The 15,777-nt window shown below is 46.9% G+C and overlaps 1 protein-coding gene across 23 annotated transcripts in view; it reads left to right on the top strand.

Annotated features, from left to right (window-relative positions):
- Positions 1–15,777, top strand: part of LOC126998592 (E3 ubiquitin-protein ligase lubel-like) — an 81,834-nt gene that overhangs the window by 45,307 nt on the left and 20,750 nt on the right. For 16 of the 23 annotated variants that reach the window (XM_050860473.1, XM_050860481.1, XM_050860474.1 and 13 more), the window contains 9 exons: positions 5,769–6,140; positions 6,521–7,556; positions 7,840–9,050; positions 9,910–10,038; positions 11,706–11,864; positions 13,055–13,123; positions 14,611–14,739; positions 15,037–15,300; positions 15,544–15,693. In XM_050860473.1, coding sequence (XP_050716430.1) covers positions 5,769–6,140; positions 6,521–7,556; positions 7,840–9,050; positions 9,910–10,038; positions 11,706–11,864; positions 13,055–13,123; positions 14,611–14,739; positions 15,037–15,300; positions 15,544–15,693 — 3,519 coding nt within the window. Of the gene's footprint in view, positions 1–572; positions 737–763; positions 1,096–4,415; positions 5,063–5,768; positions 6,141–6,520; positions 7,557–7,839; positions 9,051–9,909; positions 10,039–11,705; positions 11,865–13,054; positions 13,124–14,610; positions 14,740–15,036; positions 15,301–15,543; positions 15,694–15,777 lie in introns of those variants that run through there. The other 7 variants (XM_050860491.1, XM_050860492.1, XM_050860479.1 and 4 more) reach the window with 7 other exon arrangements.

Below are 15,777 nucleotides of genomic sequence, written 5' to 3'. Positions count from 1 at the left end.
TTTAAGTAAGCAGTTGATGGCGTCCCACATTCAGTTCTGCCCCGGGAAAGACTAATTTGAAGGAAGGTGTGCGTCAGGGGGAGGGGGGTGTAACGTAACTTGCTGTCTACTCAACACTGGGGCGGAAAGGTTACGAGGTTCACGAAGAGAGAGAAAAGGACGCTGAAATATTACTACACTCACGGTAGCTCCTGAGTCGCCGTGTGTGATGAGGGAGGAGAACAGGGAGTGTGGGGCGAAGACCTTTGGCGCTTTCCCTGAGAGACCCCCCTCTTCGCCCTCCCCTCTCCTCCTTCCCGTCTCCTCCCCTTCTCTTTCCCTCTCTTGCCCCTTCCTCGTCCGCGACTGTCTCTGGCTGCCAACGACTGAGCGAGTTGCCAAGTGGTTTTCCTCGTTGGTCTCTCCCTCGTAGACTTATTGCATAATTACGTTAAGGGTGTAGATTCACTGAGGAGACAGACGGTGTAATTTTTTTCATTAGCATGCGGAATATGAGATAGGGTAGCGGTGTTTGCAGGAAAAGTTCGGTAGGTTTGGGTGGTGGAGCCAAAATAAGCATTCAGTGACACTCTGGCGCCTTCTTGAGTCCAACACTGGCGAGCCTCCTGAGAGACGACCGCATTATTGCTGTGTTGGTGCCGGCGGAGGCAGCAGACAGTCCTCACGCCGCCCACACGCACGACTCAGGCTTTATCAACGTAGACGGAAGCCTCACTTTAAGCGTTAAGGATCGACGGTAAAGCAAAGCAGCAGCACACGTGTCGGAGAGGAGGAAGTGTTCAGCAACATCACCACCGGCAACGGCAATAGGAAAACAACGCTAAAACATCATCTCTGTTGACGGAAGTTTTGACTACGTGAAGGATCGACGATAAACAAGCAACAACACTCGTGGAGGAGGAGGAAGTGTGCAGCGATATCAAGAAGCTAGAACGATTACTCTCATTGGATAACATTTCTTCGTGGAGTTGACCTTGAAACCTTCTATGTAACCTCCTGGCCGTGACTTCCTCCTTCCTGACGATGCTTCCTGACTTGCTGTGTCGCGTTATCAGTGCTTCGTTATTTGTTGCGCCGCGGAAACCTAAGGAATAGGTACAAGAAAAGACAAGGTTGAAAGTGAACATAAGTTACCGGATGTTTTGGCACCGGAGTTGGCCAACGGATGTGTCACGTTCGTCCCTGTGGCTCGCCTGGCTGCCCGGTGTTCGGTGTTCAGTGTTCGCGGAGGATGAGGAAGGAAAGAGTCCGTTCGTCCAATCCCTTGAGTAAAAAAAAAGACTGTCAGAAAGATGTGCTCATAATATCTCATTAAAAAGAGTTAACAATACTTTCAACAAGGCGATCGGCAATGTTTTCCTCAATTAAATGTATTATAATATCAATAATTTATACTATGTCGTTTTTAGCACAATCATCAGTATATGTTGACTTACGTAAAATATTTGTCAACAAGCAGAAACGAATTTGTGCTCGCTATCAGACCCCGCCTCTTAGTGGTTCAGACACCGCTTTAACGCAGCCACCAGATGAGACCAATTTAGCCAAGAATAAGAGAATGCTACAGATGAAAAGTACACACAATAATGCATTCAGGGACCCACAACAACCTAAGCAACCCGAGACTCTATATTGCAAAACGAGGAGCTCAGTGTAGCCTTCAATGATTATGCGAAAACTGTAATTATGAAGTAGATACAGCAATTAATTCAGGGACCCACATCAACCTAAGCAACCCAAGACGCTATAATGCAAAACGAGAAGCTCAATGATTATGTGAAAACTGTAATTGTGAAGTAGATACAGCAATGAACTCAAGGACCCTTCCCCACACCCAGATTCGCAGCCACATCCAAGCATCCCGAGTCTAATTAGCGCCGTAACATTAAACATTTCACCTCCCAAGTACACACGTTTGGCAAGGCTTTCGTAGGAGCTGGTGGTAGTGTAGCCTTTCTTCTGTACCATGAACCTAAGGAAACACTCATTATAACCCTACTGATCTCCTTTTTGGCCTTTGGAAATAGTTGATATGAGGGGCGGAACCGTCAAGCATTCCCAGTCTAACTTTCCTCAGTAACATAGATGCAGTATAGACAAGTCGTGCATCGTAGCAATCTTGACGTCCGTAGCGAGCGGGAACACGGAACTGAACTACTGGGCGCCGCTCCATGTCATGTCGCGCCGTCGGGTATTTCTGTAGGCGATCAAAACCTGAGGAGTACACGAACATTACCGGGAGGCTTGGTGGTGGTGGTTGGGGGCAGTGGGGGGGGGAGGAATTGAGGTAGAGGGCTGAGTCACACACCAACCACCGAGCTGTTGGCTGTGGACGCGAGCAACAGGTGTAAATCATCTATTATTAGGGAAACTTAAACGAAACTTGCCAGATGCGGGCTTCATGAAGAGGAGGAAGTCACAACAGCGGCCGATGCTTGGTGGGGCAGGCAAGGGAAGGTCGCCAGGTATGCATTCTTCCTATCGGTACTCATAAGCATGGGAAAGAAACTAAGCTAAAAAAAAGCTTAGCTACCTTAAAGAAGATGAATATTGTCAAGATGAAGTTTGCCGCTAAATTTTTATTATGATCAAATCTCTTCTGTCTCAGCTTTTTGTTCTTCCTTTTATACGAATACTAATGAGACGTTAAACATGCCCTTCCTTGCGACAACTTAATACCTCGATCACAACCTTCCTCACCTCGCCAGAACTCTTTTAAGGCGACCTGTTACCCACCTGCCACACCAAACCACCGACACCTGCTACAAACTCAGCCTCGTCTTACTGTTTGTTTCCTCACTATTCACGTGTTGTTGTCTATCGAGCTCGCTACACTGGGATGTCGCTCGGGCGGACGAAACAAGGGACATGATTTCGTAGCTGTGTATACTTCACATTTTAGCTATCCACATATTATCGGGTATACTGACCTCACCATTTTTCGACATTGCTCGTTTACGCTCATACTGATGTTCATACTGACGGAGAAAATGCATGATGATCCCAGAGTCAACACCTGGCGGGGCACATGGCCACCCCCAGGCTCTTGTCTCAACACTCGCCAGCGTAAACACGAGTAGATTTTCTCCTTGGCCAAGACCTGGAGACCTCACTCAGTCCCGTATCTCGTTTTCATAGATTATACACATTTAAAAGTCACACCTCTTCTCGCAACGTCTCGATTTTTAGGAGCTCACTCTCATATCGCATTTTCGTTAAAAGCACACAGCATTTAAAGACCAAAAGGAAACAGATAACTTGCAACTTCTCTCTAAGATGGAAAACTGAAGACATCACTCCCGCATCTCGCTACAGTGCATCTACGGGCCAAAAAGATACAGATATCCCAGCAGATACCTCTAATATATAAAGTTTTTGAGGCTTCAGTATATCTTTTCGTAAAATGTAACGCAAATATTTACTGGGCAGTTTTTCTTTCGCAACTTAATATGGAAATTTTAAGACCACTCTGATATCTTATTTTCGTAGTGTCTAGGCATTTACGGGCCCAAAGGAAAGGGATATCTCAGCAACCCGTCTCTCTGATATGGAATATTGGCTAGGGCGAGCAGCCGCGAGCAGAATTAGCCTCCCGTTGCCTCGCCAGAAACACGGGTGGCCCTTAAATTCAGCTTCCTTCCCTGTCACCTTCCACTGCCTGTGTCTCGAAGGCCAACCGCCGATTCTTAGTCTAGGCTAAACCAAATTCAGTTGAACTAGTCACACGAGACTGCTTTAGGGCTATTTGCTTCCATGCAGTTGGTGAAGTCTGTTGTATTGATTATGGTATTCAAGACAACTTTTGCTTAGACGTTCGTTGTAAGTCTTCATGGCAACAACCACCTGAGGAAGACATAACACCGCGGAACACTTTGATGCTGCTGTAGACGCGTGGACTTGTATTTAATTTAGGATATGCTTTCTATTTTCTCGTCGCTCTCCTTTCTATGGTAACTTGGCAGGGCTTCAGCACCGTTGTGGCTATGGGGGTGTCGCTAATTTAGGAAGTGCTATATAGTACCTCTCTGAACTTTCTACGGCAGCTCGGTGGCCCGCGTCAGCAGGTGGCCGCCGTACCCAGACAGTACCTCACGACACACTCCCTAAATTTGGTGAGGAGGAGCGTGCCCAAGTAGGAGCGACCACAGAGAAAAAAAGAATGGCGTTAGGATATATGTAACCGGTAGTACGTGCGTAATGGCTAACAAACCATCTTGAACAGAAATAATGGACAAATGGTGTTTTCTTGAAATATGAATAGAAAAAAAATGTCGTAGAAGTGTGAAGTGTGGTTTGTTTTCATGGCCGAGCCGCCCGGGAGCCAAGTAGGAGGTGGCCGAACCCGGAACAGCTGCTAACGTTTCCGCATTGTTGATGGGCGCAAAAAAACTTGCGATGCCTTTTCTGTATTTCAGGATCTTTTGTGATAAACATTTTTAAGGAAACTAACTTTAAGTAGGATAAGAAACTTTTATATGCTGATACATGCATCGGGACCAATGACTAAGTGTACGCACAGACCTGAACAGACGTGAAGAACAGAACTAACAGGAGTGAGGGTGCGTGTCTGTGTGAGGGCGGGGACATGTTTTGCCCATGCCCCTGCTCTGATTGCGACGTCATCCAGACACGGCAACTGAACTACAGCAGCAGCATGGGCTCCTTCCCGGTGATTCACGGCTACCTGTCGCTGTCGTCGAGCAGCAGCATGGTCAGCGGCAAGTACCCGGAGTCTGGCCTCAGTCTGCGGCGCTCTGCCACTTGCGGCTTCGTGCCACACCACCACACCTTTGCTCCGATGAAGGGTGACTTCTGTGAGCCGCCCCACCTCATCAATGGCCGCCTTCCGATCACCAATGGCAAGGCAGAGTCTGTGGAGGACGATGACGATGCGCTGAAGGCCAAGCTGACCATCCAGGGCGTGGGCGTGAGGGGCGACGTCTCTCCCCCGGACGAGGGCGGAAAAAAGACTAGGGATTATAGCGACGACTCCCTCACACCCGACAGCTCCCTCCCGGCCGTCATCCGCCGCAGAAACCGAAACAGACGTAAAAAACTCGCTGTTAGTACTTCACGTCTCGTTGCTCGTCACCCTCCCTCCTACCGCCGAGTGTTTCCTTTCTGCATGTTCACAGATTGCTCATAAACCTGCTTCCTATTTAAACTGTATAAGCCGTGAAAAGCCAAGACATCTTATTTCATCCTTACTAAATGTTCATCATCGCCAAGTCATTCATTTTCATTCCTTTCCTTTTTTGTGCCACTGGATGGAAGAACGCGCCTCAGCCTGAGGGTAGATGTAGCAGTGTCTTGCCTGGGCGTGGCGTGTTGTGCACTTGTCTCTCTTAGGCCTTAGTAGAGGGTGCTCTGAAGGAGTGTGATGGGATGTATGAACTGCTTGCACCAGCTTCAGTCTTGTCTTCTTTTTTTGCTTTCGTAGAATCAGGCTAGTGAATGACAACATCTCTGTAACGTAACCTTCACAATTTTAGGGAGAACTGTGTGCTGTGTCCTAAAAATTTCTTAGGCTATCTCATAGGATGCAGGAATCTATAAGATATTTTATAGAATATATACACCTTTTTATTTTGCATTTTTTATATTTTTGTAGCAAGAGAGAATGTTATTTTTGGATGCATTTGGTTTCTACTTTGGGTTTTCTTTTGGAATTTGTGTGCCGTGTGCATGGCTGGGAACAGCCCATCCTCCGGCCACCACAGTAAGTCTTGTGTAGGTAGTGTGCCTTACGTGCCTTTGGTGCCCCACAGACGTCCATGGTGGAGCCCACACCGGGCGGAATTGGGTGGGAAGGAGAGGCAGCCAAACCTCCGCCCCGCAACCGTTCCCACAGCATTTCCGACGACCAGTGGGCCCAGGTGATAGCCGCCCAGCCCTGCACGGCAGCGCCCCCAGCCACCACCGAGGCCCCCTCAGGCCCCACGTGTCCCCCTGGCCACACGCCTGCAGACATGTCCGCCTTTTCGGGGATCACCCCACGACGCAACTACGCCGCCATGCCCGGGGGGAGGAGTGGTAGTACCAACCTCGGGCGGGGCATGGTGTCCTCCGCTTCCGTCTGTGACCTCAACACACTGAGTCAACAACAACACCCACCCCAGGCATTCAATGGCACTCACGGGGTGCGTTGACACAGCCTTACCCACAACACCCACAAGCACATGCAACATTCACGAATACACACACACTCACACACACACACACACACACACACACACACACACACACACACACACACACACACACACACACACACACACACACACACACACACACACACACACACACACACACACACACACACACACACACACACACACACACACACACACACACACACACACACACACACACACACACACACACACACACACACACACACACACACACACACACACACACACACACACACACACTTTCCATAACAATATTGCATTTAAGTGATTAGTTAATATATTTTCCTTTTCAAAGGAATCCTAATATTCTCCCTCTCCCCCAACAGGCCAACAGTTTCCAGCAACTCAACATGATGGGCTACGGCGGCGGCATGGTGTGGGGCGCCCCCCCCTGCGAGGTGTGTCAGGCTGCTGCGGGCTACCCCGGCCACGCAAGCACGGGTGGCATGAAGCGCACCGCGTCCAATCTGTCCATGAACCTGTCCTCCGTAGGGAGTGACATGACGGGTTACCCGTGGGCTGCACCGCCGCCCCACGTCCACCACCACATGCCCATGTACCCGGGCTACCCTGGCTACCCCGGCTACCATCCACACATGGTCATGCCCACGATGGGGGCTCCAATGGGACTTAACATGTCGATACCTGATTCCATGCACACCTTCACCAAGGTACCGTCATCCCCGGCCCCTTCTGTCCGCTCCTCCTCTCACCGCTCTCACAAGTCCAGCAAATCTCGTTCTTTCAGTGCAGCAGACCCCAGTGGCCGCCGCAGTCGTAATCGTAAATCCAAACGCTCGGAGGAGAGCGAGGAGAGTCGATCTTCTTCCGGTAGTGATGACGTCGATGAAGTCAACGACCGAGAGAGCAACAACCTCGCCTGGCAGTGTGACCACTGTACGTTCATCAACAACGGCGGGACGCGAACCTGCGGTATGTGCTCAAAGACCGTGGGGAGCAACGGGCGCAGCAGTCGCCGAGGCAGCGAACGCCGCCGCTCAGACAGACGACGAGACCGACGAACTGATCACGAGGATGACGATAGAAACGTGTCAGACTATGACAACCAGGACGGCGGGGTGTTGAAAAGTAACCTATCCTTCAGCATAAAGGACAGCAAACGTGAGAGTCGCAACAAGGTGTCGGGCTCCAGCAAGGGCAAGAGTAAGAAAAAGTCTCGCCGAAGAGGCAGCTCGGCCTCTGACTCGGGCTCGATGAGCGAGGGCGAGGAGGAGGAGCGGCTGGAGCGACACATGCGTGACCTGAGGGTGTCTTCCTCCCGCCGGCGGGGCAGCGACTACGATGGCGTCAACAACAAGGACAAAGACAAGAACAGAGACAGAGCCTCACGCAAGAAAGAAGGTAAACTTAGGTGGAAGGACTGATATTTCATGTTTATTGCGCTTAGTAGTGAGAAATGTTCTACAAGGGACTGGAGAACAGTATTTGTAATGCCTGTGCATCACAGCATATACTAAATAATGACGAAACTATTCATCTTAATATTCAATGTAATTTCATTGTTATGTTAATTTTCTATGCCGTGCTTATTTTGCATTGTCAGTAATATTCTGCCAAATAAATGCATCAGTTTTCGCTTGAGTTTCAATGAAAAACCTAAAACCGTGTTTCCTGTATGTTACAGGAAGTGTAGGCCGCTTCAAGAATCGGGGTCGGAACCACTCGGAGCGATCGAGGACGCCGGGCCGCCAGACGCCTCGACATTCAAGCCCGACAGACGGCAGGAGGTCTTATGATGATGGTTCCGACTCCAGCTACTCAGACGACGGCCGCCAGATCCGCTACGGCAGCCACTCAGCTGACCATGAGCACTCCGTAAGCACCGCTGACAGAACTCTGGTGGACACGCTCGCCTCTGAGGCCACTCTCAAAACAGATAAGAAATCAAAATCCAGCAACAGCGAACATAAGCCGAAGTCCAAAGGATCAAAGGCTTCAAGCCCCGCAAGAAGCGTAGCAAAGGAGGAACAACCGCAGGAAGATCCAGGCGTTGACAATGAAGTCAATGAAAATAGGGAAAAATCTCCAAGCCCCAAACTCGACTTGAGGCGAAGTAAGTCCCCGGTGCTGTCCCGAAGGACATCTCGAGGCGAAGGCGACGACAGCTTTGCAAACACTTTAGATGACGTGCCGACGATGGGAACTAACGAGGTAGCTGATCAGGATCTTGGTAGTCATTATACTGATGACCAGCCACAGGCCCCTGACATACCCGTTGTCGAGTACAATGAACCCGCAGCCCCGGCGGAGGAATGCGTTGAGGAGCCTCAGACCATCTTATTCGAGGCACCGCCCGTTGCTGTACAAGTGAAAGAAGCTGAAGAGACTCAGATCAAAGAGGATATTGAGCTGCAACCAGAGCCTGAAGTTAATCCTCCGGACATCCAGATCGTTGCAGCAGAGCCAGTGTATGAGCCGAGCTACGAGACGGTGGAGGACCCAACGAAACCTGTTGTAGCTGAAAAGGATGATGCCAAGGAAGAACCTGAAGAATCTGAAGAACCTGTGGCCTCGCCAGAAGAGGTGGAAGAAGTAGACTACCAAGAGACTGTTCCGAAAGAACCTCCCGTTGCAGAAAAGGTCGAGGAGGCGCCCGTTGACGAGGTGCAGCAGGTGGTCAAGGTACTGCAGAGTAACTTACCTCTTGACACTCGAGTGGAGATGGCACGATCAGCTTCCTCAGGGTCGTCCATGGGCTTCAACTCGCCACAGGACAGACAGTACACGCCGCTCAGCTTTTCCTCCTCCGACGCTCAGTTCTACTCCCCTCCAGATTCGCCTGACCTCTCCCTCAGCGAGCAGCTCCAGGACAATCCCCAGAATGACCAAACGCAGGTGAATACTAAACACTCACTCGTTCTCTCGACATGTCTTCATTACTCTGCCACACGTTTGCCAAACACTCAGATTCGTTCTTGAGCTCGTCACCTCCACACACATATATATGCTCAGCCATCATTTCATTCACACACTCCTTTTCTCAGGCGAGGTACTTTTTTAGGTTTAGGTATGCGAGGAGACTTTTCTTTGTATTCCTTATAACTTTTGATATGGTTTTAAAACTATTTTATAAAGCTTTGTGTCCCCTTTTTCAAATCGTTATCAACATCTGTTACCTTTTACACACCCATCTAACTTAGGTCAGTTTATTAGTAATACGAAATACACACACACACACATTTTATTTTTCTCTCTAACTCTGAATAAAATGCTTGTTTTGGTTCTTTTTTATTTCTTTAACAAATTTATTTTCTTTCTTTACTCATGTAAATTAATGCAACAATAACCTCCCTCGTCTACTTAACCGGGACAGCTGTGTTAGGCCACTCTTGTGAGCCTTGATTCTACTCTCGTAACGTGATTCCTTAAAGTTGGTCATCCTTCAAAGGACCTGATTCACGCGCTGCCCGTTGTACCCTTCAAATTGAAACAGGTTACACTGCTTGCTCTGAGCCGCCCTGCGGTAGTGAAAACAAAAATTGGTAAACAGGGTAGGTCTCACCTCCAATCTGAGTGTTTCTTGATGACGGCACAAATGATATTATTATTGATGCATCAACTCCAGAAGTTGTGTCGTGCCTGCAGCCGCGACGAGCATTCTGGGTCACTGTATCAGTGTGTCATGTAGCGGTGTGTCCTTGCTCCCGTAACCTCTCTTCAACACAAAGGTGTATTAACAAGACTTCTGGTGCAGAGCTTGCATGCTGGAGAGGACGATAGCTTGATGACGGCGTGGGAAACTGTCCCGCAGGCGACTGAGGGCCTAAAGTTGTCCCAAGAAAGCATTATGTCATCCATAGAACAGCTGCCCCTCTCGGAGGAGGTGAGTTGTCTCTTGATGGAAATCTAGATCTGTGATTTAGACATTGTGTACTCTGGACCAACAAGAACACAAAAATGTGTAGTGGTCAAGATTTCTGGTAAAGTCCAAAGAATGGCAGTCATACAACACTGCCATCACCTGTCCCTGTGTAGCTTACGCCTGCTGTAGTGTGTTCCTTTGTAGCAGCTTCACAAAACTCAAACTTCCACTCATATAAAGAAAAATATGAATGAATTAATGTGCAAATATATATATATATATATATATATATATATATATATATATATATATATATATATATATATATATATATATATATATATATATATATATATATATATATATATATATATATATATATATATATATATATATATATATATATATATATATATATATATATATATATATATATATATATATATATGCGTTTGTATACGTTAGTGTATTCTTGCAGTTTGAAGCTGCTTATTGCAGGGTTCAGGCTGGGCATTGTTCACCCGCGGGTGTGGCGTGTGGTCACATGAGTCTGGCCATACGAGTTTGTGCCGGTAGTGACATGCACGAACTTTAGCTGTAAGAGTGCCGGGAGGAGTACACTTCATATTTTGCCTTAATTTGCTTTTGTTGATTAGTTTAAAGTTACAGTGCAATGGTGGACACAATATCTCGTAGAGTCAGCCAAAGTTGGGGAGAGAAGAGAAGGAAACAACATTAAGGTGTGGCGCAAGAAACTGAACTCCGGGGTGTATATACCGTAGGTTTGTGCCGCCCCTCTATGAATCTATAATATATTCTTGCTTGGCTCATGCTGCCTACCAGAGCTCCACTTCAGCCTCTTTAGAGAGTTTCGTTAGAATCCTAGTTGATAGGTGATTATCGGGAAAGCAAGTGGGTAGTGTTAGGCCACTCGAAGATGACTAAAAAAATTGTCAGCTTGTAGCGTCGGACGGGGCTTGTACTCGGGCCCTCCAGGACACTGCGACCTTGCGCCACCTCCCCTAATACATATGTGTATATACATATATATATATATATATATATATATATATATATATATATATATATATATATATATATATATATATATACTTGAATACATGGATAATGGGTTTTTTTCATATTTAATTATTCTCTTTTGGATTTTCTTACGCTTTCAGCCACTAACAAATAACCGCTGTTCAATAATAACTCCTTTAAGCATCTTTAAAATCTAGGATAAACAGTAATATTAATACCTAATAATATGATTGTTTGGATGCGTTTGTCATTCACACACACATTTACGACACGGCCCACACCTCACGTCACAGAACACACGATCCCTTCACCGCACGGCCAACACCTCGCCGGCGGCACACAAACATCACCCTGCCCCCTTCACCATAAAAAGCAACACCCTCATCCCTTCATCAAAGAACACGCCCTGCACTCTCCACCACACAGAACACCTCAACCCCTCATCTCTTCCCCTCACCCTAGGGCCACACTCCCTGCACAGGACAGACCACATTCAGACACACACCTCAACCCATTCATCTTACGCTACATTTCCTTTTTCCCCCAGGACTCACTAAACAGAGCCCTCACTTCTCATCGCACACACCACACTCACACTCACAGCTAACACGTTAACCCCCGCTAACGCCCGTGGCCGCTACTAACAGGCATCCGGCGGGGAGGGGGAAGAACACCCCGAGAGGTCTTCGTCAGTCGGCCCCTCAGCCTCGGCGGCGCCCCTCACGGATGGCTACGAAACTCTAAGCTTCCAGGACGCACTAACCCCTTCAGACGCCGACGCGCTGCCGCCCTCCGCCTCGCAGCAGGTACTCACTATAGCACCCCCACCACCCCCTCATCTCACCCCCTTTCCTGGTCCGACAGCCCACGCCAGATCGCCTCACATCCATCATCCTTTGAAGATCTTTGGCATGAGTGTGTATTTTTTGCCCCATCATGGCGGGTGACAGATGGTAAACGACTTGACGGCCAAATTCGCCGGATTGGCTGACAAACGGTTTTTAGCTTGATGATGATGGTTTGTTTACACGGTTGTTGTCACGTGTCTCAGCATGTCGTTTAAAATAACCCGCCGGAAATACACGCTCGTGCGATGACATTAGAGTTGGCATAACATTTATAAACATTTTTGTCATTATTATTATTATTATTATTACTACTATTGTTATTATTATTATTATTATTATTATTATTATTATTATTATTATTATTATTATTATTATTATTATTATTATTATTATTATTATTATTATTATTATTATTATTATTATTATTATTATTATTATTATTATTATCGTTATTATTGTGAAAATGGTATTGATCGAATGCAGAGAAAGCGTTAAGAGGGATTTGTGATTTTTTTTTTTGTGTGTGTAAGATAAAGTGCAGTTGTGAGTTAAATTTTGTGAAGGTTGAGGAAGATGTGATATACCTAAGTTCGAGTAATTGTCTGATTCTTAACGAGGCCACGCCGGGCAACAGCGGGCAGCGTGTGAGTATTGCCAGTCAGGGCAGACCCGCGGGCATCGTTTGCAAGGTCACCGTGCAAACGAACCTAATGTCGCTTGCTAGTATTGGAAAGTAGAGTTTTCAAAGGCTGTTCTAGACCCTTAATTAGATTTTCTAACTTAAAGTATTCACAGACAATTAAGTATTTAGCTATTTGCAAACTCATTCAGGCGTAAGATCGTAGTTTTCTATTTCCAGTTTATTTCAAGCTTTTTGTTTGTTTGTTGTGTGCACCTCAGACTCACCGTTGCATTACTTAAGTTTGTTAACTTTTTATTTGAAACACTACTAACAACCCCGCCTTCCTGTATGACTTGTGATCAATTTGAACCTTTAATACAAACTGAATAGAGCACACCAAGAACTATTAAAAGTCACACTGCGAGGTACTGCCACTCCCACCGACGAGGCCCCCAGCCACAGCCATCCACGCCCCTCCGAGAGCCCGACGCACGCCTTTCTTCATAAGCTTCCTTCTTGCCAACAGGCCGCGGCAGCTCCCACCACCGAGCCCGATGACGTCACTCCGGACAGCGTCGACGCCCTGATCAATGAGGTGCTGCTTCACATGTGCCCCGCCTTCCCCCACTCCACTTTTTCAAAATCCCCCGCCTCCTACTCTGTCCGCCCCCCCTCACCCCCCCCCCTCCCCATCCACGGCCGTGTTACTTGTTCTTGTTGCTCTGAGTTTTGATATTGTACTGTGCTGATGATGGTGTTGTGGTGTTGCCTTGGGAGTGTTGAAGTCGCTGTTGTTATTGGCTGTGTTGTGTTCATCGGTGCTGTGTGGTGAGATGGGTTGTGTAGAGTTGTTCTTGTTTGTGTTGTACTGAGGTTGGGTTGTTGTCTTTGGATGTGTTATGCTAGGTTGTCATTCTCTGGGTGTGTTGTTTTGGGTGTGTTATTCTTGAGTGTGTCTTGTTAGAGTTGTTTTATATTCCTGGATGTCTTGTGTATGCCCTTGAGTGTATCGGATTGTTATTTCATTTTTGTATTGTGTATTGTTTTTCTTGGGTGTGTTGCGCTGGGTTGTTATTCTTTGATGTGTTTAGGAGCTGGTCTTCTGTGTGTTGCCCTGGGTTAGGCTGCTATCATCTTGTGTTGTGTTATAATGTTACTCCTGAGTGTGTTGTGTTGGGCTGTTAGTATGGAGGTTATTGTGTCGGGTCGTTATTGAGGGTCTTTGCACTGCCATGTGTCGTAGTGGGAATGTTACACTGTTTTGTGTTGCTGTGATGATGTTGTTCGAATGTGTGTTGTAGCGCCGATACCATTTCTTTTGTTGTGTTTTGTTGGTCGTGTCTCCTGTGTTGTGATGGAGTTTGTCTCTGTGTTGTGCTGTGCCGGTGTTTTGTGATAAGAGCATCTCGTGAGACGTAGAGCCTGGATGGACAAAGATCAACCACCGAGACAACTTGTAGTTTAAAACCTAACCCTAGACAACATAAATGATCGGCAATCATGATAAGAGCAAAATTTGTGTTCACATTGAGCTTCAGAGATCCAAGGGACTCGAGCAGCTGTCCAAGGAATTAGATGAACTGCAGACGCTTCCAAAGTTACTGAGGCAGAGAAAATGATTTAATGGACGCCCGAGACTTGAAAGCCGGAATCTGAAGTTTCAACTGATTTATCTGGAAACTTTTTCGACAGACCTTCAGATAAAGACTGTGAATCATACAATTGGCAGCCTTTCAGAACCTCGAGCACCAGCCGTGCTGCTCCGACACCAAAATTTTCAGGGTGGCATAATGTTCAGGACACAATGATGAAAGAAGACTAGTATGTCTCTGCTTTAGTAATGAGCTCTCTCATATAAATAAATAAATAAATAAATAAATATATATATATATATATATATATATATATATATATATATATATATATATATATATATATATATATATATATATATATATGAATGTATGTATATATACTTTTCGCTACCTTGTTTGTTTTGCTCTTTTGTTAAACCATTAACTCATGAATACATCGTCGTCCGGCCAGGATGTCACCAGCCTTTGTTCCGTGCCCTCCCCGCAGGTGCCGCGGCCCTTCAGGTGGGGCGACGAGGAGGTGAACGAGAAGTACCTGACGGTGGAGGAGATCATCACGCGGCGGCGGCAGGAGGCCATGCGGAAGCAGGGCCTCAAGCTGGTGCAGGTGCTCAGGGTACGTCAGGATCCTGTGCTCTCTTTGTAGATCAAGATATCAAGAAAACGTTGTTTCTTTTAGTACTGTGTGAATGCAGAGGTATGAAGACTTAGCCGTGGCGGTCAGTCTATACCTGTCAACTTTCTTAATAGATTTGACAGAAAAGAAAAAAAATAGATAAATAAGTAAACATATTAAGAATACACAAAAACAAATAAACACCGTTTTTATTTGCAGTCACACGAAAATGTGTTATTTTATATTCATTGTTATTATTTGTTTGTATTATTCATGGTGAGTGATATTTTTTCTTAGGACGCGGAGGACTTGGGTTACCAGTCCGAGGACGTGTCCATCGCCTTGACCCACTGCGGGGACAAGAACCCTCTGGAGTGGCTGAAGGAGAACTGGCGGCACATGGTGGACACGGTGGCCACGCTCGCCACCAACTACGGCCAAGAGCGACAGGTCAACGACATCGGCTTCATCACGGCGACGGAGGCGAAGACGGCGCTCAGGGTCCACAAGGGCAACATCTGGGCCGCCGTGACGGAGTGTGTGGAGCAGCGCCAGAAGAAGGTGAGAACGGACGGCACAACGACCTCGTCACACTGGCGGCGAAAACGCAGTTAGGAAGTTACACATCAAATCTTTCTATACAACTTGCTAGAGAATTAAGGAGACGCCTTTTGATTATAATAGCATTTAGATTTCCATGACCTCTATGAAGCTGCCGTAGTCTATCAATAGCCACCAAATCATATCTTAAAACAAACGAAAAGTAAAGGGAGAAGGGCTGTTTATTTCTCATTGGCGTTACAGTTCAGTGAAATCTACGCCCGAGGAAGGTTCCGGCGGGAGGACGTGGTAAGGGCGCTGGAGACCAATGACGGAGACGCCGACGCTGCCTTCCTGGAGGTGAACAAGTCCCAGCTGCAGCCCTTCCTCATGAAGATCTGGAACCCCTTGCAAGTCAGTGCCAGGGAATGTGAAATGTGTCCGTGATTATTTGGGTTTAGTCACTTCCGTCGTGTCCAGACTGCTAATCATCGTAAC

The sequence above is a fragment of the Eriocheir sinensis genome, chromosome 14 (genome assembly GCF_024679095.1).
Source record: "Eriocheir sinensis breed Jianghai 21 chromosome 14, ASM2467909v1, whole genome shotgun sequence".
Lineage (NCBI taxonomy): Eukaryota > Metazoa > Arthropoda > Malacostraca > Decapoda > Varunidae > Eriocheir > Eriocheir sinensis.
Note: the sequence above shows the minus strand (reverse complement) of the source record. Positions and strands in the feature narration are given on the sequence as shown.